The sequence below is a fragment of the Cotesia typhae genome, unplaced genomic scaffold (assembly GCF_013202065.1).
Source record: "Cotesia typhae breed Kobodo isofemale line unplaced genomic scaffold, CoteBio_Ctyphae contig_56, whole genome shotgun sequence".
NCBI classification, from domain to species: Eukaryota; Metazoa; Arthropoda; class Insecta; order Hymenoptera; family Braconidae; genus Cotesia; species Cotesia typhae.
This window is the reverse complement of record NW_027423760.1, coordinates 1,676,518-1,700,316: the sequence shown is the minus strand read 5'-3', so window position 1 is coordinate 1,700,316 and position 23,799 is coordinate 1,676,518. Positions and strand designations below refer to the sequence as shown.

The window sequence follows — 23,799 nt, the reverse complement described above, 5'->3', positions numbered from 1 at the left end:
ATCCTAACACATTTAATTAAGAATAGAATTAATTATTGTTAGTTATTAAATTCAAATAATTTTCAAACACACTACTGATATTAATACTTATCAACAGATGGCGTAAATATATTTTATTTTGAATATTCAAATAATTTTACTACTCTGTTACTGATACCCATAAACATCTGTAGATAGTGTAAATGTTTTTGATTTTTAATTATGAAAATCAATAATCAGTTTTTATTATTATTTATTCTTTAATGGTATTTATTATTATTATTATTATTATTATTATTTGATTATATAACCATTTGAAAATAAAGAGTGAGTATTGATTTTTAAAAATATGTATCGATAGCAGATTTTTGGATGCGACTATAGATGGCACACCAGTCTCATATTATTAAATAATAATTTTGAAATAAAGATAAATGATAATTATTATTTTCTAATATTTTGTTATTAATATTTAATTAATTTTATAATAAAGATTTAATTATTATATATATATATATATATATATATATATATATATATATATATATATATATATATATATATATATATAACTGGAAAAATTTTTTTAATATTTTTTGAACTGTCTGCTTTCACGCGCCAAATGAGCTCTTAAAGTATAATTTTCAATGATTAAATTTTAATTGAGGATATTGATGAATTTCGATAAAATTTTGGATTCGGGATAATGAAAAATGATTATTATATTTATCCAATAATTTTTACATAACAACATTTATAGACATTTTTTGTTAACATCAAAAATGTCAACTTGGTGGCTGCGTATAGTGTGTACCCAATGAAAGAACCAATCAGCATCATGTTTTTTTGTACTGATAGTTGCTATTGGAGAATTGTAGGGTCCTCTGGTACCATAGGAAGAAAGAACTTTCTAGGCAGATAGAGATCTGTGGGGGGTGAGTACACCTAGTTAAACAGTACTTGTAACAACAACAGCATCGTAAGTTTTTTCAATCAATCTTTATTCATAAATTTATAGAAAAATTATGACAATAAAAATATTATTTATAGTTATTAGAGTTATTAGTTATTGATAAGTAAAGATATATATTATTTTAATAATCATATTCTAATTTATTTAAGTTTTATTGTTGATTATGGAGACGTATATCTGTACATATATACATAGGCTAAAGCGTCATATAAATTGTTATTCTGATACATGAATTACGAATAGTTAATAACAATAGATATTAGTTGTTAAAATAATAATTACAATTTTAAAATTTACTTTCAATTGTCATAGTTGATTACAATATCTTTGTAAATTTAAGATTATTATTTTCATTATTTATTCATTTATTTATATATTTATATATTTTTTAGATTTGAAATTTTATCACATATGAAATGATTATCCCTAGTCAATGGACAGAGATGAACATTAACATTTTATGGGGATTGATTACACCACAATGAGGTGCATTAATTGCAAGTGGTGAAAATGTTGATGATTCAATCATCATTATCAACGAGCTTGCTGTTTTGCTTACAATAAGCCATGAGAATCTATCCTGGTGGTTCAGAATCCCTGGAGATTGTGAACCTAACCCTCGAAGATATAGGTTCTCAGGAGATCTTTTAGTAACGATGTACCCTACTCTGTACAACTCTTACATCCAAGAGTTAAATATGCAGGGATTACCGCGACCTAGTAAGTCATTATTATTATTATGATAATTGTTACTAGTATTGATATTATTATTATTATTATTATTATTATTATTATTATTATTATTATTATTATTATTATTATTATTATTATTATTATTATTATTATTATTATTATTATTATTATTATTATTATTATTATTATTATTATTATTATTATTATTATTATTATTATTATTATTATTATTATTATTATTATTATTATTATTATTATTATTATTATTATTATTATTATTATTATTATTATTATTATTATTATTATTATTATTATTATTATTATTATTATTATTATTTATTATTATTATTATTATTATTATTATTATTATTATTATTATTATTATTATTATTATTATTATTATTATTATTATTATTATTATTATTATTATTATTATTATTATTATTATTATTATTATTATTATTATTATTATTATTATTATTATTATTATTATTATTATTATTATTATTATTATTATTATTATTATTATTATTATTATTATTATTATTATTATTATGTTATTAAATGCTCAGGGGGGTTATCCCCGGAGTCCGATTCTCCGAGGGCCCAGCCTGAGCTCCATCCGTTACTGCTGGACCACTCCGCACAACAAGGCGGTTAGTGATCACAGCAGGCCAAAGTCATTTCCCTTAAGAGACGGAGAGAACCAAATAAAACAGCCTTCTGCATCCTAACTGCCAAGAACTCAGCTTTTGATGAGCAAGCTGGAACTTTGGCAAGTGAGGATACAAAAGACTGTTTCATCCCTTCTAGGACGCCAACAATCAGGACGACAAGCTTGACACGGTAACCTGGGTAAAGTTTGCCAATTTCAAACAGGACATCCTGATATATTTGTCTTTTGTGCTCTTCTTTGGCTGAGATGTTGTATTCAGCCGGGGCCGAGAACTCAATGACATAAATGTCACGAGTGGCCTTGTCGAAGAGCACAATATCAGGTTTGTTGTGATCTATCCGCCGGGTTGTTGCAAATGGCATGTTCCAATAAATTTTGCAACTGTCATTCTCAACAACCTGGGGAATATCTCCTGGCAAATAAGGCAGCACTGGTGTCACGTCAATACCGTAGCAATGACGAAGATAGTAGTACAGTACTCTCAGGGCAGCATTGTGACGCTGGATATATGCACCTCTCGCCAGCACTGGACATGCCGACAAAAGGTGCATAAGCGTCTCCGGATGTTGTCTACACCTCCTACAGGACGTGTCCGGAAGCTGCACCTGGAGCACCTTGCTACGGTACTCAAGAGTGTTAATGACACCATCTTGGCAGGCAAATATGAACCCTTCAGTCTCGACATCAGGCCCGCTGACTTTAAGAAGGAAAACGTCAGCTGGATGGACAAGCCATGATCACGCACGTGTTTAAAGAACACGCTGTGCATGGACTTGTCCATCAGTTCGCCAAGGAGTAGTTTTTCCTCGGCGTTCCTGATGACGCTCTTAAATTCCTCCTTTCGGAGTTCCATAAGAGCGTTTATTTCTCCAAGACCAAGGGTTCTTGCCGCATATATTGCTGCCTTATACAAGAATGACCCCTTATGCGCATTTTCATGTTTATGTACAATATGCATAAGAAAGTCATCCTCGTCTGCAGTGAAATTGACAACTTCGTGAGTTAAACCCAGGACCAAACGGTCGTGAAGCCGCTCCAAACTCTGCAAACCTCTCCCACCGATGGACCGGGAGAGGTATAATCTGGCGACTGATGAATTGGGGTGCATGCTCCGATTCATATTAATGATCTTACGGGTTTTGATGTCGAGATCTCGTAAATCCTTTCGGGCCCATTTCAGGACACCGAAAGAGTATAGTAAGACTGGGACAGCGAGCATGTTAGTAGCTGAGACTTTGTTTTTGCCGGAAAGTTCGGAGGACCAAATTTTCCGGAGTCTCCTAACATACTCGCTCTGGAGAGTTGTTCGGACTTCAGAGACCGCATGCATGCGGTGCTCTTCCATTCCTAGATATCTATACAACTCCCCGGCGTCTAATTGTCTTAAGACACTCCCATCTACTAACTCGACATCATCACCAGTATCAGAGCACTTACCCCTCGCCAGATGTACGACCGCACACTGGTCCATCCCAAAAGACATTCCGACATCTCGTGTGTACTCTGCTACGATGTTGAGGGCTGCTTGTAGATGATCTTCATCAGCACTATATAGCTTCAGATCATCCATGTAAAGCAGATGGGTGATCGAATATTTTCGATCACCCGGAGGCCCCACAGAGTACCCACGAGTTTTACGGAGAGCAACAGATATAGGCAGCAGTGAAATGCAAAACAGCAGAGGGCTCAAGGAATCGCCTTGGAAGACCCCTCGTTTGTACTCTACAACTCCGGTTACGTGCAATGCGTTTCCACTTCCAATGTGAAAACGCGTTCGCCAGAGCTGCATTGTACGTCGAATGCATTCCACTATTTCGGGATTGACTCCCAGGCATTTGAGTAGATATAAAATCAACTCATGTGGAGTTGAGTCAAATGCCTTGCGATAGTCAATCCAAGCCATTGACAGGTTGCGTTGATAGTAGATCGCATCTTGTAAGACGCATCGATCCACTATCAGGTTCTCCTTGCAACCTGACAGGCCTCTTTTACTGCCACGTTGTTCATATATCTGTTGCCATACAGGCTCTATCTGCTGCAAGATACGGTGATTTAAAATTTTTGTAAAAATTTTATAAACCGCATTCAAGCAGGTGATAGGCCTGAAATTCTTAGGGTCAGACAAGTCACCTTTTTTAGGTATCAGTACGGTTCGCCCTTCTACAAGCCAGTTCGGAATCGGATCGTCAGCTCTAATGTACGATGTAAATATGCAGGCCAGATGGAGGTGGGTAGAAGTAAACTTCTTCCACCAGAAGACATTAATGCCATCTGGTCCCGGGGCAGCCCAATTTTTGCTGCCATTTAGAGCTGAACGAACTTCATCCACACTGACTGCAGGGCTCTCTTCATCAGCATTCTGCCGACGGTGTTCCCGACAGAATGCTTTGAAGTCGTGCAGAGCTGGAGTATTGGCGTTCACGTTTGGTTGATCTCCATACAACTCAGTCCAAAAGCTTCCACCCGCTCAGGTGTTGCATAAGTCCCAGTAACATCGGTCTTTGCTGTCAGAAACCGTGAAGGGCTGGATCGAAACAACGAGTTGTCGACCAACCGCTTCAGCCTTTTCTCTAGTGACTTTTTGGCAGTCACTAGAGCCCGCAATTTATTAAGAGACTCTTCTTTGATGACAAGAAGAGTACTCTTGTTCAGTGTGTGATGACGCCACCGAAGTTCAGCAATAATGCGTCGAATTCGGGGCGTGTATGCTTTTTGAGTTGTTTCGGACTCAATCACACACTGAATGCGGGAGACATGTTTCCGGGATCTGTCAATTTTGGAGCCAAGTTGTAAGATGCGCTGTCTCAACCTTGCCTCGATCGAGAGACAATGTCTCTCTCTCGGAAAAGCCGAAACTGCTGCACCATACACAACCTGGCTCACAGTGAGCAGGGTGGAGTCCTCCAGGATGGCTGCACGGAGATCTTCGTTTACCGCGTCAAGCTGTTGTTGGGAGTAAGTTATCTTTTTAGATATACTTACTTGCCGTCCTACAAAGGGATTGTTGTTGTCCAAGGAGGAACGGCGTCGCTCTTGGTGTAGTTGCGCCGGAAAGGAAAGTCTATTAGACTGCCTTCTATCCGGCACAAGCGATCTTCTATTTCGCCGAAGATGAGCGGCATAATTACGCAGGTGTTTGGGCGTAAAATGCGCTAGCTCCGGATGCATATCACTCCAAAGAGTGTGCATCCGGGCCATATAGCCGCTCACCCCCGGCTCGCTACGTTGGTAGCACACCAAGAGATCGACTCTCAGTTCCTCCGTCCACTTAAAGTAAGTCCTTAAGTTGCCAGGGTCGTCATCTTTCATCGGGTCCGGCGTGCTCCTCCCACCTGATGAATGGTCCTCATCCGAAAAGGACCGGTTGTGGGGAGCACTTCTGAGTTGGTATCTTGTGGTAACTCAGTTATTTCCATGCAGTGGGTAGTTGGCCCACTGCACGGGCTACGTCGTTCGCCTACAGACCTGATGTTATGGTCTGCGTTTCCCGCGATGCGCCGCTTGGAGGCCACGTAGCAAGCACCGCTATTATTATTATTATTATTATTATTATTATTATTATTATTATTATTATTATTATTATTATTATTATTATTATTATTATTATTATTATTATTATTATTATTATTATTATCACAATTATTTCTATTATTTTAGTGTATCCTTCAATGGGTGGAGAGTTACATTACAGCACGGTAGTTCCTCAAGAATGGTTAGCTAACAGGAGTTTAACAAATTTATCTAACATTATTTTTCTGGAGATTCTCGAACGAATGATGCTTGATGATGAATATCAAATTGATGATTCACAGATAACAATCGATGGGATAACAACACAACTTTCAATTAGTAACAATCGGTTAGCTGGGTGTTTTATTAAACAATGTGATGCATTAATTAATGAAATTGATTACATTGTAATGAATAACTGGGGTAGCGGATTGTTTAGGAGATTGAGATCCTACTATGATCAATTTCATGATTTGGTTAATGTGGAATTTCAACAAAATTCAGATGATGAAGGAGTTGGAATGGATTATGAAAGCGATAGTTTATAACATATGAAGATGTAACATAAAATTTTTTGGTATACATCCTCATTATCATTTATTCTTGTTTTATTATTCAAATTTTAAAGAATAAGTTGGTTTTGAAAATTAATATTTTACCTTTTAATGTAATGTTTTTTTTTTTTTATGAAAATTAAATTTTTCTGTGACATTACTGATTTTTTAAATAAAAAATAATACTTTGAGTTTGATGTAACATTATTTATATGAAAAATTAATATTATTATTAGTATTGAGATTATTGAAAATTATTGTTGTTAATATAAATCGGATAATAACAAGAAGGTAAGTTAAAATATCAATAATTTTTAGACATGCAACTTAAATGTTAAGATGTTTTGAAAATTAATATTTTATCTTTTAATGTAATGTTTTTATATGAAAATTAAATTTTTCTGACATTATTACTGATTTTTTAAATAAAAAATTAATACTTTGAGTTTGATGTAACATTATTTATATGAAAAATTAATATAAATTAAACAATTAATATTATTATTAGTATTAAAATTATTGAAAATTATTGTTGTTAATATAAATCGGATAATAACAAGAAGATAAGTTAAAATATAAATAATTTTTAGACATGCAGCTTAAATGTTAAGACGCGCCAGGCATAGGTATATGGTTGAGGAGTGGGAGGCATAGTCTAACAACAGCAGCATACTGTTACCATTGGATAACACCTTTCACTACTCTCCTAAAGGTGTCACTGTAAAAGGTAGCGGTGGACTGGGAGGTTTGAACCACTCTCATTCCCCCGCGATAAATAAACATAGTATATATGACTGTTGTAAGATGTGTAGAATTTAACCTTATAGTAGATGTCACTACTGTAAGAGTTGCGGGACTTTAAATTAAAAATATAATCCCTGACATATCTACATTAACATTTGAATTATAAATATTGATCTTAAATTTAAAACGAAGGATTATAAATAAAAACAATGAATTATTTATATTGATATCCAATATTTTATTGATTAAATAATTCCACTGGTCATTTTTACATCAAGACTAGGATTAATAAATTCAAATTTATTATATTTTCCACCATGATAACGCAGAAACAGATAGTTTGAATCTATTAATTCATTCAAACTCTTCATGAAGTTATCATCTTTTAGATGTTGAATAGTTCTTGATGGTAGATAAATGTTAAATTCATCGTTTATATTAGCAACAATCCTAGTTCCATACTGAGTTGTAATAGCTTTGATACCGTTAATCTTATATTCTCGATTAAACTCCAACTCGTTCATTTTCTTAACAGGAAAAATTCCAGTAAGACAATTAACCACATTTATCTTAGTAAGATCCATGATTGATTGCTGTAAAAATTTTTTAATTAATTGTAATGGTTGATTAAATGATTTTTCATTTAATTCATATTTTGATTAGACAGTAAATGAATACTTACAATCAGTAATACTGATAGGTAGAAGATGTATTTCACCAAGAACTTGTACTTCAACTTGTAGTCACCACCAGCTCGTACTTTACTGGAGAGGTGTACTTCGTTTTTGTGAAGTACGGCTTGAGCGCGCTGCTTTTATAGCCAGAGGATACTACGCAGTTACCCCCCACTCCTCTACCTCAAATACGGTTTGATGACGTCATCTACTACGCAGTTAGAAGTAGAACAAAGAAAACTGCGCAGTTACGCAACCTTAAACACGCTTAGACCTGTATGATGACGTCATCTACTACGCGGTTAGAAAATTCTAGAACAGAATGAGTCATCTATTACGCAGTTCGGAATAAAGCAAAGAGAACTACGCAGTTACCGTGACCTTGAACAGGTTCAGACCTGTTTAGAAGTAGACAGAAACCTCGACAGATGGCGTATCTTCTCGCATGTACTCCTCATACGTACAGTTTGAATATATTAATCTTTTCAGAATATAAACAATGAAATGCACCTGTGATCTAAGCAACTATTATTGATGCTGAGATCACAGGTGCATTTTTTAACAAAAATGCAGGAAATCAGAATCAAAATTTGAAATGGCGGAAATCAGACTCAAAATGGCGGATATTATACTTAAAATGACGGCTCGATATAAAAAAGGTACAAATCAGATTCAAGATGGCGGATTCATAACATTAAATGGCTGAAGTCAGATTCAAAATGGCAGATTTCAGATAGCTGCCACCAAAATGGCGGATAGCAGTCACGAGATGGCGGATTCAAAATGGTAGGAAAATAGCGGATAGATTTAAATTACAGAATTCAGCACCAGCACCACCTATGAAAACAACCGATAAAAACCTCATCAATAACCCCAAAATGCCATACATATCTACCACATATAACACCCACTGTCGGTAAAACAGCTCATCCATATCTACAGAGGATATACTATCACGACACAAAACACGGTCAGCAATGTAGATCTCTTATCATGGCTACGAACCCACAAATCTGTTTTACAGGCAGAGTATCCCCTCTGTTTGCCTACTGATTGTTTAAATAAAAGTTAAAAAAAATTTATTTTTTGGTGCCAAATTCAGTGAGGTCTTCTCCTGTCTATCAGAGAGCACTGCATGGCTGTTTCACAGGAGTAACTTTTTCTGAATCCTGATTGGTCGTCATATAATACGTTGTTTTCATGAAGAAATTTATCAAGTTGCATTTTTACTATACTCTCGAGTATTTGTTCAAGTACTGGTAATGTATTGACTGGCATGAAATCTGATGCTTTAACACTATTTTTGACTTTTTGAATCGGAGTAATAGTTGATATTTTTAAATTGTCTGGCACAATTCCTAATTCTAGAGATTTACGTAAAAAATATAATATAAAGTTACAATCAAAATTCCATATAGATTTTATAATTATAGAATTGATATCATCATTTATACCTTTTTTATCATCTAAACTTTTTATAATTTTATCTACGTCTTCAGTAGATGAACAGGGGGACTTTACCCCCTCGGTAAAACCGATTGTGGATTCTGATTCGAACTATTTACCGCCGGTCGATAATGTGATACCTGTCTTTTTGTCGACTGTCAATGTTGGGGGGGGGGTAAGTCAGCCATTTCAGGCCGACGTAATTCCACCATTTCTGGCCGACTCCGCCTCAGCCCTTTATTACTATTTTGCAATTGCAATTACGCCTTAATTTTTGAGGGAAAAAAGGGGGGAATTCCACCATTTTTGGCTATCTTCGTCACAACTATTCAATTTATGAATCTTCATTTGGTTAGTGTATCGTGAGAGCTTCAAGTACAACTTTTAAACCATGGAGATAGATAATTTGTGTGAACAAGAAATTGCATTTTTACGGAATAATTACCCTTTCTGTGAGGATTTTGATGATCTAATAGAATGATTTTTAGTGATGTTCCTCCTGAAGATATTGGTAAATTTGTAAACTGGATAATTACATTGGAGAAAAACTCTAAAATTTTCAAAAGTCTTTTTGCCGATATATCATACATAAATTGTGCTGATAAACAGAATTTGGCAAAAACACTCTTGGAAATAAATAAAAATGCTGAAAAACTTGTAAAGTTTTGCGAAGATTTTGATGATTTAATTGAAAGTGTTTTTTACAACAAATCTTCTGAATATATTGAAAAATTTATAAATGATGTCCTTGCATTAGAAAAAAACTTTGAAGTTATTAATAGTGTACGCATGGGAATGTCGTGCTCGAGTTGCGCTGATGAACAAAATTTACTAAAAAAACTATCAGAATTCACTGAAAAGTTCCAAAAACTCGAAGAGCGGATGAAGTAAACATCTAAAAAAAAATGAATCCATCAAATAAAATTCTAAATTATGCAAAAAATCTTCAAGTAATTTATTTAAACAATTTCCTCCATAATACTTTGCAGAAGAATAGAATAATATAAAAGACTAGTTTTTAAAAAAAATATTTAGTATTGTTTCTGTGACTGACTAAAATTCATCTATCTTTTTGTGATAAATGGTTGGAAAAATTATTGTTGATGTTAAAGGCTTTAAAATGCCTAACAATTGTTTTTTGGTGAAAGAGCTTGCAGCAATTAGTGTAAATAAATTATTAGATCATTCAAATGTACTGTCTGTTAAAATTTTCAAGCCACCTTGTAATAGGAGCGGGCTACCTAATAACTATAAACATATGAACTTATGGCTGATACGTAAGCATCATGGTATACCATGGGATAAAGGAGTCATACCTTTTGATTGTCTCGAAGAAGTTCTGAATTTCATTGTGAGAGATTACGAATACATTTACGTGAAAGGTCTCGAGAAAAAAAGCGCCATTCGGCAGCCGAAATGGAAGTAGATTTCATGAAAATGAATGTAAAAATCTAAAAATTACTTGGATTGGATACGAAATTATCGTTTCTAACTCATTATGGATGATTTTTTAAATTAACGTACTTATTCTACAGATAAATACGAAGGTTATGTTCTAAGATGAGCTTTATTGTTCAATTTCCACCTTAGGATCATAAGTGAATTGTCGCAAACTCTCCACTAAGGAGAATTTCCGTAATTCTTCTATATGTAGTTGATTAGTTAGGAATTGGTTCAGGATCTATCTGTTTAAAATAAAAGACTCGGTGTTGGGGTGAATAATTGTGATTAATTTATTCCCCAAGAGGAGATAACTCTAGCAATTGCTAGAGAAAAACTCCTCGAAGATGTTACAGTTGAGAGATATGTGAATGAATATGTGTGTTGATATGAATGTATATATGTTTTGCACTGCTGTGCAATGAGGGGTGAGAATAGATCTCAGCCGCCGTTAGGTTATTGTGGTTAACCGTCAACCGTTAATATCTAAGTAGAGATGTAAAATGTAATTATGATCAGAAAGAATCGTGTGTTTGTAATCGGAAGAGAATTGACTGTGTGTTTAGAATGGTTTGAAAGAACCAGTAGGTTCAAGTATTGAATTTGATCGCTGGGATCGAGTTGTGTTATAAGTTTGATCGCTGGGATCGAATTCTTGATCGCTGGGATCAAGTATGTTATAAATTTGATCGCTGGGATCGAATCCTTGATCAGTGGGATCAAGTTGTGTTATGAATTGATCGCTGGGATCGAATCCTTGATCAGTGGGATCAAGTTATGTTATGAATTGATCGCTGGGATCGAATCCTTGATCAGTGGGATCAAGTTATGTTATGATCCGAGAGGATCGAATTATTTTTGATTTAAATGATTTGAATATTTTGTTTAAATTAGTAGTTGAATATTAGGGTGATTCAAAAAAAAAGAATATTTTTTTTTTCGTTTGGTACTCTGAAAAATAGGTTCCTAGACACCTCTAAGAAAGCCTCTCCAAGCATGAGTTCTTAATTGTAACGGGAAGGTCCTCCTTCTTACAGTTTTCTATTTTTTCTTATTATCAGATAGAAAAATTTATATCTCGCTTCCAACTACTTGAAAAAATATCTTGTTCCTTAGATTTTGTAGGAAATTGAATGCTCTACAAAAAAGGTCTCTTACGATTTTTTCGTAAACCCAACCGTTTAAAAGATATTAACGGTTAAAGTTTGATTATTTTTGGGAAAATTTTTTATTTCTTATGAATTTTATAACTCAATGAAAAAAATCATTATGAATGATGATGAAAACTCATAGTTTTGTAGGAAATTTACTGCTCTATAAAAATGGTCTCTTATGATTTTTCGATCAAGTTGAGCGTTTACGAGATATTCATCGTCAAACATCAATGCATATTAATTTTTCTAGTTTTTGATCAATAATTCGAAAAATTTCAATTTATTCTGTGAGTTTCAAGGAAATTTAGACAAATTTGAGTTTCTATGAATAGAAATATGTTATGAACTATTTTTTTAATTAGTTTTTTTAGTCTTGGACATGTTTGATTACATTAAAACAAAAAATTAGTGCATTTTTTTAAATATATAATTCAATTTAGTGTGTTTCACATGTGTTTCACTTTTTATCGAAGAATTTATTTATTTAATTATCAACTGCCATATAATTTTCAATATTTTCAACATAACGGTACACTTTTACTGTAAATAATTTCCTCTATTGCAGTTTGGGTAGTTTTTTCGATGTTCTTTGATAATTTGCAATAAGTATTGGAATTGCTCTTCATTTTTGTCAAGCATTGATTATACTCACTAACTAATGCAACAGCTCGTTCTGCTGAATCATTAACAACTTTCAATTGGTTAAAGTATTCTTTATTTTCAATGTAACTGTCATTAGTAGGCCACGATTCAATATCTTTATCAAGGAAGTCATATGGTAAATCAAAGATTTTAAAGAGATTTAAAGACTTTTTAGAAACAAAGTCACTCAGACTTTTTGCGTTAATGAATTCAAATCGTTTTTATCAATTATAAATTTTTAGCTTTAGAATCTGTACCGTTACGAGTATTAACAGCTCCAACAATATTTTTTTACTTCCAATGAAACGGTATCGTCAAATAATGATAAAATGGCAAGTTCATCACTTAAATACCATAAATGCAAAATCATTTTTTCACAAGTTGCTGAAGAAATCAATGAATTGATATTTTTGTACTCGAATAAATTTTTCAAAAACTGCAAGTCATGATTAGCAGCAGTTGTTGCAGAAGTTGATGAAAACCAAGCTTTTAAATACAGTGTAACTATAAATATACAAATTTGCCGAAGACCGTCCAATTCTTTATTAGAAAGTTTAAATTCATTTCTGAACAGAAACATTTTTAAACTGTAAATTGCCTTCGCCATCCACCTAGCATGATGAATTGCACCAGGTCGTTTGAAAAAAATTTCTTCTTGAGGCATTTCTCCAAGGAAAATCAACGACAATTCCAACAATTCTTTATAGTCATCTCGGGGTTGTAGTAACTATCAAAAACAATTAAAAAATTGTCAGAAACAAGAAAATTTTTTTTCTTAAAATCGCAGTTAAATCATACCTGTAAGGATTGTGCAATTAAACTAGATATTTCATTTTTTTTATCCAAAATGATATCAGCAACAACAGTATCTTCAATTCCAGATTTATAATTAGTTTTATTTATTTCATCCCATGATTTTTTAAATCTTCCGAACATTGGTACGTTTGGCCCAGATGACACAGGCCAATATACTTCAAATGCACTTCTCAATATGATCTCAAAAATGTGGTGACGACATGGTAACCAGATTAACTCTCTTCCCAAAGTCTTTTCAATTGCCTTACATGTACCGTTATGAATTCCTGTATAAAGAAAATAGATAACTATCGTTAAATTTAATATTTTCAACAAATTGTAGATTATATTTAAAATCCAAATGAGTAAATAATTCTCAATAATTTCAAAAGTGAAATTCAGTAAGCAATAAAAATTAAACTAGAACGTTAATAATTAAATATTTTTTAGATTAAATTATCATTGATAAGTTACCTGTATTAACTGCCGTCGTGTCAAAACACATCGCCTTAACATAATTAGTAATACCCCATTCACTCAATGTCGATAAAATGGCTGATGTTTGATTGTCTGCCGTCCCAGAATTCATTTTTGGAACCCCAAGTAATTGTTCGGTACCAAATGCAGTTAAAATAACTGGTAGCCGTTCCACAGATTTTGATCCAACAAGGTCATTCAGCATTTTTCCGTCCCAATGCACAACGTATTTATCGTGTGTCTTAAAGTTGTCATTAAGTCCTTTAGCAATGTCTTCTCTTTGAAGCATACGAGCTCGTTGAATTGAACTATAACTGAGCGTTGTATCTTCAATTTTAATACCTACTGCTAATAAAACCGGAGCAATAATAAACATCGCATTTCTACTGCTGACATTAGCTCGGTCGAGTCCAAAAATGACTTCAGGAGTTAAGACATCAAGTTTTGCTCGTTTTGTCGGAATTGGAGGTTCATACTCTGAATCAGATCCAAAATTTGTAACTCCACTTAATGTATACGTAGAGAACGACTCTGATTTTTCACTTGGAACAATCGCATGACTAGTAGACGGTTGATCTAAGTCTGGAATAAGATCTGTTTTATAAATTAAACGAAGAAAATGTATAGAATTTATTCATTTTGATGACAAATAATTAAGAAAGGACTCCAAAAATTGTCTAGTCAAATGTCATCTAGTCATCTATGAAAAGTTACACTACTACCTGACTTTATAATAATTAAATATCTCAGATACTTACTACTCTCATCTATTCCCATTATAGTTGTGGTTAAGTTTGATACAGGTACATTATTAGAAAGAATCTCTTTATGGGTACCGAATTTTTGATCCAAATACAACTTTCTAATATTATCATCAAGCACTTTTAAGGATTTTTCGCTCACAATGTCGAATAATTGTTCAAGATCAGTCTGAAATTTCATTTCCTTTTGGTTTTGCGCTGAATTCTTTTTATCGAAATTTTTTTGTAATTTTAACCATTGACTGTGATAGCGAAGAAATTTTTGACTGCATTAGGAGCTCCACTAGTTGGAATCTGATTTTTTCTCCACAGTTCAATAACTTGGTCAACTGAATTTTTAGCACTTTGTTTGATTGAATACTTTAAAATTTTAACTTGGTAGAAAATCACACGCATAACCTCTTTCACTTTTGGTAACTTACGTTCCGAATTTCTGAAATTCTTTGTAGAGGTATTCCGATAAAACGTATTTCTTTATTCATTGTAGGTTAATTGATGATAAATAAATTTATGTGATGATTATAAGACTTATTTAAAATGAATTATTTTATTACGTATTCAAGATGATCAGTTTTAGGAACACTGAAAATACGGTATTAAATGGGTAGATACTGAAGATAGTTGAGAGTAAAAAACATAGATGGCGTTAGTTTCAGAAGACAAACAGAAGAAGAAATGGAATTCAAAACAAAAATCCCCTCGAACGAAAATTTTATGTATATTTTGTGAAAAACAATTTAAAAATACGCACTGAACAAATTTCATAATAATAAATGACAACGCGATTAAGATTTTAAATTATTAAAGATAAAATTTAAAAAAATATTATTAGAATAAAAACTTTCAAATGAATTTTTGAACAGAAAACATCTATAGGAGTTGCTTTTATAATAAAAACTCAAATTTGTCTAAATTTCCTTGAAACTCACAGAATAATTGAAATTTTTCGAATTATTGATCAAAAACTAGAAAAATTAATATGCATTGATGTTTGACGATGAATATCTCGTAAACGCTCAACTTGATCGAAAAATCATAAGAGACCATTTTTATAGAGCAGTAAATTTCCTACAAAACTATGAGTTTCATCATTCATAATGATTTTTTTCATTGAGTTATAAAATTCATAAGAAATAAAAAATTTTCCCAAAAATAATCAAACTTTAACCGTTAATATCTTTTAAACGGTTGGGTTTACGAAAAAATCGTAAGAGACCTTTTTTGTAGAGCATTCAATTTCCTACAAAATCTAAGGAACAAGATATTTTTTCAAGTAGTTGAAAGCGAGGTATAAATTTTTCTATCTGATAATAAGAAAAAATAGAAAACTGTAAGAAGGAGGACCTTCCCGTTACAATTAAGAACTCATGCTTGGAGAGGCTTTCTTAGAGGTGTCTAGGAACCTATTTTTCAGAGTACCAAACGAAAAAAAAAATATTCTTTTTTTTTGAATCACCCTAATATATATATACAGGGTGTCTCTGAAGTGGCGGGAGTAATTGTTGGGGTCGATAGAGAAAAAAATACTGAATCGAAAGTTCCTGAGCCAAAAATTTTTTTGGGCCATAGAATTTGAGTTATGAATTAAAAACGATAGCCAATCAGAAGCGCGCTATTCGAGAAATGAAAATGAGCGGGGAAGTAGAGGAGACGCGAGAGTGAGATGCTGCAATAGCAGCTTACTCGCTCACACAAAGCCGAGCATGAGAGGGGATTGTGACGCTATGAGCCGAGTACGTAAGTGTGAATGAGTGGATGTATGAGGTCGCAAGCGGACGGCTTAATGTATGAGTGTGTGTCCGTGTATCGCAGCATTATTGGAGGCGCGTTGTAACGCTGAATTAAAGCTAACCGGGTACTCTAAGACAGAGGAAAAAATTTTTATTTTTATTTTTATTCGAAAAATTTAATAAAAAAAAATAAAAAGGCCCAAGATTTAACCAGACCCACAGAAACGGAGAGTAAATTTTTAATTCTCATTTATTTTGCTGGGGATTATTTTCAAATACAAAAAAAAAAAAAAAGGCTAAGATTCAACTGGAATCTTAATTGCTTAATAAAAGGAGTAAAGTGTAATGATGTGAATGCAAACTAATAACATTAAAGTAAAGTTATCCTTGAACTGCCGAAACACCTGTAGATTTTTTTGAAATGATTTCTTTGCTAAGAAAAAGGGAAACTAAAATATCAAAATTACTAAAACGTGAATGCCATTTCTTTTTCATATTTTCTTCGACATTTTACCTGTCAGTGAATAAAAAGAATATTTAAATTGAAATATCAAAATTATCAGGACCTGAGTTCAATTTTTTTTTTTTTAATTTATTATTTATTTACCTGTCAATTAATTAAAAATAATTTTTATAAAAATATCAAAATTGTTCGGACTTGAGTTCAATTTTTTCTTAATTTATAATTTGACATTCTACCTGTTAATTCACCGATAGATAATTCTAATAAAAATATCAAAATTATTCGGACTTGAGTTCAATTTTTTCTTAATTTATAATTTGACACTCTACCTGTTAATTCACTGATAGATAATTCTAATAAAAATATCAAAATTATTCGGACTTGAGTTCAATTTTTTTTTAATTTATCATTTGACATTTCGCTTGTTGATTAAGTGATTAATAATTTTAATAATAATATCAAAATTATCAGGACTCGAGAGCGATTTTTTTAGTATATTTTTTTACATTTTACCTGTCAATTAACTGATAAATAATTTCAATTAAAATATCAAAATTATTCGGACTTGAGTTCAATTTTTTTTTTAATTTATTAGTTGACATTTTACCTGTTAATTAACTGATAAATAATTTTAATAAAAATATCAAAATTATCAGGACTCGAGAGCGATTTTTTTTTTCAATTCCTTATTTGACATTTTACCTGTCAATTAATTAAAAAATAATTTTAATTAAAATATCAAAATTATTGGGACTTGAGTTCAATGTTTGTTTTAATTTATTTTTTGACATTTTACCTGACGATTAATTGAAAAATTATTTTACAGAATAATTCCCAGCAAAATAAATGAGAAATGAAAGTTTTCCATCCGTTTGGTTGAGTCCGGTTGAGTCTTGGGCAATTCCTTCTGTTTTCAAAAATTATTCCGAGCATAAGAAATAAGTAATAAAAATTTTCTATCTGTTCGTTTTGGTCCGGTTGAGTCTGGGGCCTATTTTCTTTTTTGAAATAATTTTGTCAATAATTGATAATAAATTTTTTCAATCAGTTTTTTATCGTCTTGTCAAGATTAGGCTGATTTTTGTTCAATAAATTTTTGTTTGTTATTGAAAAGAGAAAATAAATTTTTTTGCATTCTTCTATTCTTGGCTCTGGTCGAGTCTTGGGCATTTTTTCGTTTTTAAAAATAATTCCTAGCAAAATGAATGGGAAATAAAAGTTTTCGATCCGTTTGTTTGGGTCCGATTGAGTCTGGGGCCTATTAATTTTTTTAAGAATAATGTTGTTAATTAATAATTGATAATAAAATTTTTCAATCAGTTATTCGAAGTCTGTTTGAGATTGGGCCTTTCTTTTCAAGGAAAATTAATCTTGGTGATCAAGTAATAAAAAATTTCTATCCGTTTATTTGGGTCCTGCTGCGTCTTGGGTCTATTTTTTTCTTAATAATTTAGTTAATTAATATTTAGAAATAAAATTTTTCGATTTATCTTTTTCGGGTCCGGTCGAGTCTTGGGCAATTTTTTTGTTTCGAAAAATAATTCCCAACAAAAAAACAGGAATAAAAGTTTTCTTTCCGTTTGTTTGGGTCCAGTTAAGTCTGGGGCCTATTTTCTTTTTTAAAAAATTTTGTTGATTAAAAATTCATTATAAAACTTTTCAATTATTTTTTCTTGCTCCAGTCGAGATCAGGCCCTTTTTCAAAGGAAAATAATTTTGCTGATTAAAAATAGAAAAACAAAGATTTTCAATTTATTTTATTTCGGGTCTGGTCGAGTCTAGGGCATTTTTATCGTTTTCAAAAATAATTTCCTGCAAAATAAATAAGTAATAAAAATTATTTATCCGTTTGTTTGGGTCCAGTTGAGTCTAGGGCCTCATTTGTTTTTTTAATTAGTTTTGATGATCAACAATAAAAATAAAATTTTTGGATCATTTTTTCTGGGTCCGGTCGAAATTGAGCCTTTTATTATAAAAAAGTTAATTATGATGATTAAAAATGAATAGTAAAATTTTTTTATTCATCTCCCTTTCGGTCTGATGGAGTCTTGGGCATTTTTTCGTTTTTAAAGATAATTTCCAGCAAATTAAGTAAGTAATAAAAATTTTCTATCCGTTTGTTTAAGTCCGGTTAAGTCTGTGGCTTATTTTCTTTTTTAAATAATATTTGATTAATAATAAAAAATAAAATTTTTTAATTAGTTTCTCTTAGTCTGTTTGAGATTGGGCCTTGTTTCGAAAAGAAATTAATTTGGCTGATTGAAAATGAAAACAAAATTTTTCAATTTATTTTTTTTTTTGGGTCCGGTCGAGTCTTGGGCGATTTTCTTCGTTTTTAAAATAATTCCCATCAAAATAAATAAGTAATTAAAACTATCTATCTGTTTGTTTGGGTCCGGTTGAGTCTGCGGACTATTTTTTTTTTTAAATAATTTTGTTGATTGAAAATTAATAATAAAATTTTTTAATCATTTTTTTGCTCCAGTCGAGATTGGGCCTTTTTTAAAAGAAACAATTTTGCTGATTGAAAATAAGGAAAAAATTTTTGTACTGTTATTTTTTTGGATCCGATCGAGTCTTGGGCATTTTTTCGTTTTTAAAGATAATTTCCAGCAAATTAAGTAAGTAATAAAAATTTTTATCCGTTTGTTTGGGTCCGGTTGAGACTTGGGCCCATTTATTTTTTTATAATAATTTTGTTGATTGAAAATTAATAATAAAATTTTTCAATCATTTTTTCTTGCTCCAGTCGAGATTGGGCTCTTTTTTAAAGAAAAATAATTTTGCTGATTAAAAATAAAAAATAAAATTTTTTCATCCATCTCTTTTTGGATTCCAGTTGAATCTTAGCCTTTTTTTTTTTATTTGAAAATAATCCCCAGCAAAATAAATGAGAATTAAAAATTTACTCTCCGTTTCTGTGGGTCTGGTTAAATCTTGGGCCTTTTTATTTTTTTATTAAATTTTTTCGAATAAAAATAAAAATAAAAATTTTTTCCTCTGTCTTAGAGTACCCGGTTAGCTTTAATTCAGCGTTACAACGCCTCCAATAATGCTGCGATACACGGACACACACTCATACATTAAGCCGTCCGCTTGCGACCTCATACATCCACTCATTCACACTTACGTACTCGGCTCATAGCGTCACAATCCCCTCTCATGCTCGGCTTTGTGTGAGCGAGTAAGCTGCTATTGCAGCATCTCACTCTCGCGTCTCCTCTACTTCCCCGCTCATTTTCATTTCTCGAATAGCGCGCTTCTGATTGGCTATCGTTTTTAATTCATAACTCAAATTCTATGGCCCAAAAAAATTTTTGGCTCAGGAACTTTCGATTCAGTATTTTTTTCTCTATCGACCCCAACAATTACTCCCGCCACTTCAGAGACACCCTGTATATATATATATATATATATATATATATATATATATATATATATATATATATATATATATATATATAAATTGCAAAAATTAATCTAAGATCTGAGATTAATTGCTCGGTTGATTATCAGAACAATTTGGATGTAGAGTGGAACTAACTTTAGAAATTTTAAATAATTCAAGAACTTAATTATTATTTAAGCACTATTATACAAATAATAATATGATAGCGAATTTTTTTTTAACTTTGTCATTTTTCAAATAATATAATTCTATGACCTTATGTAAAGTACACCATGAGGTGTTATTGATAAATTTTCTCCTACCGTTTCAGGTTTTTTCGCATTATCATTGTACGATATCCAAGAACCAGATACTCTTCTACAATACGCGATGTAGTGGAAAGTAGAATATCCTGCTACTCCGGATAATCTAAAATTTAATAAGTGATTATTATTCATACTATACAACAGAAAATTTTAATAATTTTACAAAAAGCTAGTATTTAACTATAAAATATATCACTGTCATAAAAACTTAACATGTCTATCAAATTTCCGCCCAATAACTATAGTTAAAATGAGTGAAATATTGTATACACAATTCAAAGGCATGTGTATAAATAAAGTTAAATAAGAGCTTTTATTAAAAAAATACATTTATTTTTCAAAATATTCTACGAACCGATAACGAAGATTGTCTGCACATCCATTAGCTTCTAAATTTAAATAAACTGGCACTTCTCGTAGTTTACACGACCGACTTTCTGTCTCTCCATGCTTTCTCACGTCCAGCTCTATGTAGATAAATAAATTCGGCGTTCTTTTAGAGATTTTTTTATTGCCGTGACAATATTGACAACGCATATTATCAATACAACTGTGAAAATCTAATGCTTTCTCTAGTGCACCAAAGCCACTTCGGATAATTGTTGAATGATTTACAGATAAAATTGTTACACTCTTAGCATTATCATTATTGATGCACTTCGGAGTTGGGCAAGAAATTTTTTCAAAAACACTCGGTTCGCTAGCAAAAAGCCGAGCCCATAAAGAACTAACATTATCTTCACAGGTAATAACTCGTGATAGAGGTACAGCCACATGATTTTCATCCGTAATTTTTTGTTGTTTTTTTTTCAGTTTTCTTATAAAATGGATATAAAATCTCCAACCTTTTTTTATAAATATTATTAGTCAGACCTTCATTTATAAATTCATTTGCAAAATTTAACATAGGATTTTTTGAACTTGTACAGAATTCTCGAAAATTGGTAACTTGTAAAGCGCAATCGAAAAGTAGCTGTGTTATCGTATCGAAAGGACACGTATTGCGAACGATCCAATCATAACCTTGGAAACGCACAGGTTTATAAGAATTGCCATTTTTTAATAAATGTACCTTGAATTTTTTAGAATTAATATCATTCACCAATTTTATTTCCGGGAAATCTTGAAAATATTTTCCTTCATTTATTTTTTCTCGCGTAACTTTTTTTACAGCAGCGGATAATGTTTTTTTTTTTTCTTTAATATTTCGTGGCGTTTCACTTTTTAAACTATAATCATGATCTTCAAAACGATTTATGTGTATATCACTTAAAGGACTACGATTTAAATTGTTCTTATTTTCCTAGCTATTTGTTTCAATACCATTTAGATCACATCCAATATCATTTAGAAGATCACATCTAATATCATTTAGAAGATCACTTCCAATAACATTCATAAGATCACAACCAATATCATAGGAGGCTCCAACTTCCAGACTCTGATTATAGTTCTCTAAGTCATGAGAGCTATCTTCAACATGATAATCAGAATGTTCAATATTATTATTATAATTATCAGTACTACCATCGATATCAATACCACTGGAATGTTTATCTTTATTCGTTATAAGTGGATAATTAAAATCATGTTTAATCTTCTCATTAAATTTGGTTTTATCTTCATCAGACGTATCCATAAGCATCCAATCATATTTTTCTGGTTGAGTTCCTTTTCCCATCCAGCTGTCAAATTCATCATTTTTATTTTTTTGCTCAGTTACATCGCTTAAATTATAATCCAAATCGTTCGATAAATTATTGCTATCAATATGAAAATTATTGTCATCATTACCAAGACTATTTTTGTTCATATCAGGCGTATCCGTATCCAATGAATGAATTTTTTTTTTTCCGGACTTTTGAATAAATTATCATCAAGTTTTTCTCTAGAAATTTTGAAATTTAGTTTGTTATCAATTCCAATAAGACGTGTTTCTGAAGTTGATTTTTCTTCATTGTTATCAGATGCTAGTGTCACATCACCATCCAAATTACTGTTAAGTAAATTAGTTTGACTTAGATCAGGATTATTGACATGTTTACTAATGAATTTAGTTAATTTTGCTCTGAATAAGATTACTCCATTAAGAACATAATCAATATGTAATTTTAAAAATGTATAAACATCAGTTGACAATTTCACTTTATGTTTTAAAACCATTCTAAGATCTTTGAAGTCTTCTTCAATGTAGCTTGACGTTGCTCTTAAGTTCGAATTGGGAATGCAGACGTTACTCCACAGAGGGAATTCTACAGCAATCTCCATTAAAGGCTTCTCTAATGAAGGTATGTAAAAACAATTTAAATTTTCACCCTGCTTGATGACATTTTTCGAACTCTTCAACAAGTTCCTGAGAAACGTCGAAATAGACAACAAATCATCTTCATCATTATTTAATAAAACTTCTTTAACCTCGATGTCTTCAGGATTAACTTCAATTTTGTCAATCTGTTCAGTTATATCTAATAAAAATTTATTAATTTTTCTGCATGTAATAAAATTTTCCAACTCTGATCTAGCTTCAATAGGAGATATGTTTTTACCTTTGACGTCAGCAACACTGTCTTCGTGTGCAACATTGCAAATTATTAAAATTAATAATAAGATGCGTTGAAAATCATCTAAATTTTTACAGTCAATTAGAAGACATATACACCGAGTGTAAAATTATTTTATTGATGGATGTAATACGAACTTGAAGCACTGCCAACCGGTATTTGAGTGCACAAAATGAGCTGCATCTAATCTAATATAGGTGTTAATTTGAGTTTTTTTTTGTTTGTGTAAATTTTTAAAGCATATTTCGATATATGTTTTTAAAGGCATTGAATTGAATGCACTGGACATAGCATTTAATTATGCATGTGATCCGTCCGAGACCGCTTCATGAGGATGCTTAGCTCCCAAATGAAGCCATTTAACTAACCATAGTCGAATAGTTTCCGCATCGTGAGCTGCTGATACCATCTGCCACACAGATTGTGAATTGTTATCAAAATTGACGACGATTTGGTAAAGAAATACATATTTACTTTTTTCACCATCAAGAAAGACTATTTTACGGACAAATTTCCCCGTGGCATCAATAGAGATCGAAGAAAAATTTTTGTGAGTACGACAATATTCTTTATAGCAATGCATCTGAGTTAAACTGCCACAAAAAATAAAGAATGATGACCTGGATATAACATGAATGAAATCTTTATAGTTAGGAAGAGCCTTGAGTCGATCAATAGCTTCAAAAACATTTTTTTTATCAATTGGCTTTACACCTAATTCAGCATTTATAAATTCTTTTTTAGCTTGATATAAGACATTTGATTGAGGTAAAAAAGGGCAGCCAGTATCACCAGCTTTTAATAGTTGTCCTG

At 31.7% G+C, this 23,799-nt stretch overlaps 2 protein-coding genes across 2 annotated transcripts; both read right to left on the bottom strand.

The window, feature by feature from the left end:
• Positions 1-8,901: 8,901 nt before the first annotated feature.
• On the bottom strand, positions 8,902-20,962 carry LOC141532059 (uncharacterized). The gene is made up of 7 exons (XM_074250217.1): positions 20,781-20,962; positions 20,390-20,528; positions 14,516-14,723; positions 13,755-14,339; positions 13,284-13,567; positions 12,831-13,212; positions 8,902-9,167 (listed from the first exon to the last, which is right to left on the bottom strand). The coding sequence occupies exons 1-7, from the start codon at positions 20,960-20,962 to the stop codon at positions 8,902-8,904; spliced, it is 2,046 nt and encodes a 681-aa protein (XP_074106318.1).
• LOC141532086 (uncharacterized) lies at positions 20,426-22,443 on the bottom strand. The gene is made up of 2 exons (XM_074250260.1): positions 20,781-22,443; positions 20,426-20,528 (listed from the first exon to the last, which is right to left on the bottom strand). Exon 1 carries the CDS (start codon positions 22,236-22,238, stop codon positions 21,729-21,731), a length of 510 nt encoding a protein of 169 aa, XP_074106361.1. The 5' UTR covers positions 22,239-22,443; the 3' UTR covers positions 20,426-20,528; positions 20,781-21,728.
• Between the last annotated feature and the right edge of the window lie 1,356 nt (positions 22,444-23,799).

Bases quoted from the DNA above. Each gene is read 5' to 3' on its own strand.
- LOC141532059 (XM_074250217.1), bottom strand. From the start codon at position 20,962: ATGCGTTGTCAATATTGTCACGGCAATAAAAAAATCTCTAAAAGAACG. The intron at 14,724-20,389 runs GTACTTTACATA...TTCGATAAAAAG, and splicing joins TATCAATAACACCTCATGGT to AATTCAGCGCAAAACCAAAA. The intron at 14,340-14,515 runs GTAAGTATCTGA...ATCTTATTCCAG, and splicing joins AATGGGAATAGATGAGAGTA to ACTTAGATCAACCGTCTACT.
- LOC141532086 (XM_074250260.1), bottom strand. From the start codon at position 22,238: ATGAACAAAAATAGTCTTGGTAATGATGACAATAATTTTCATATTGAT.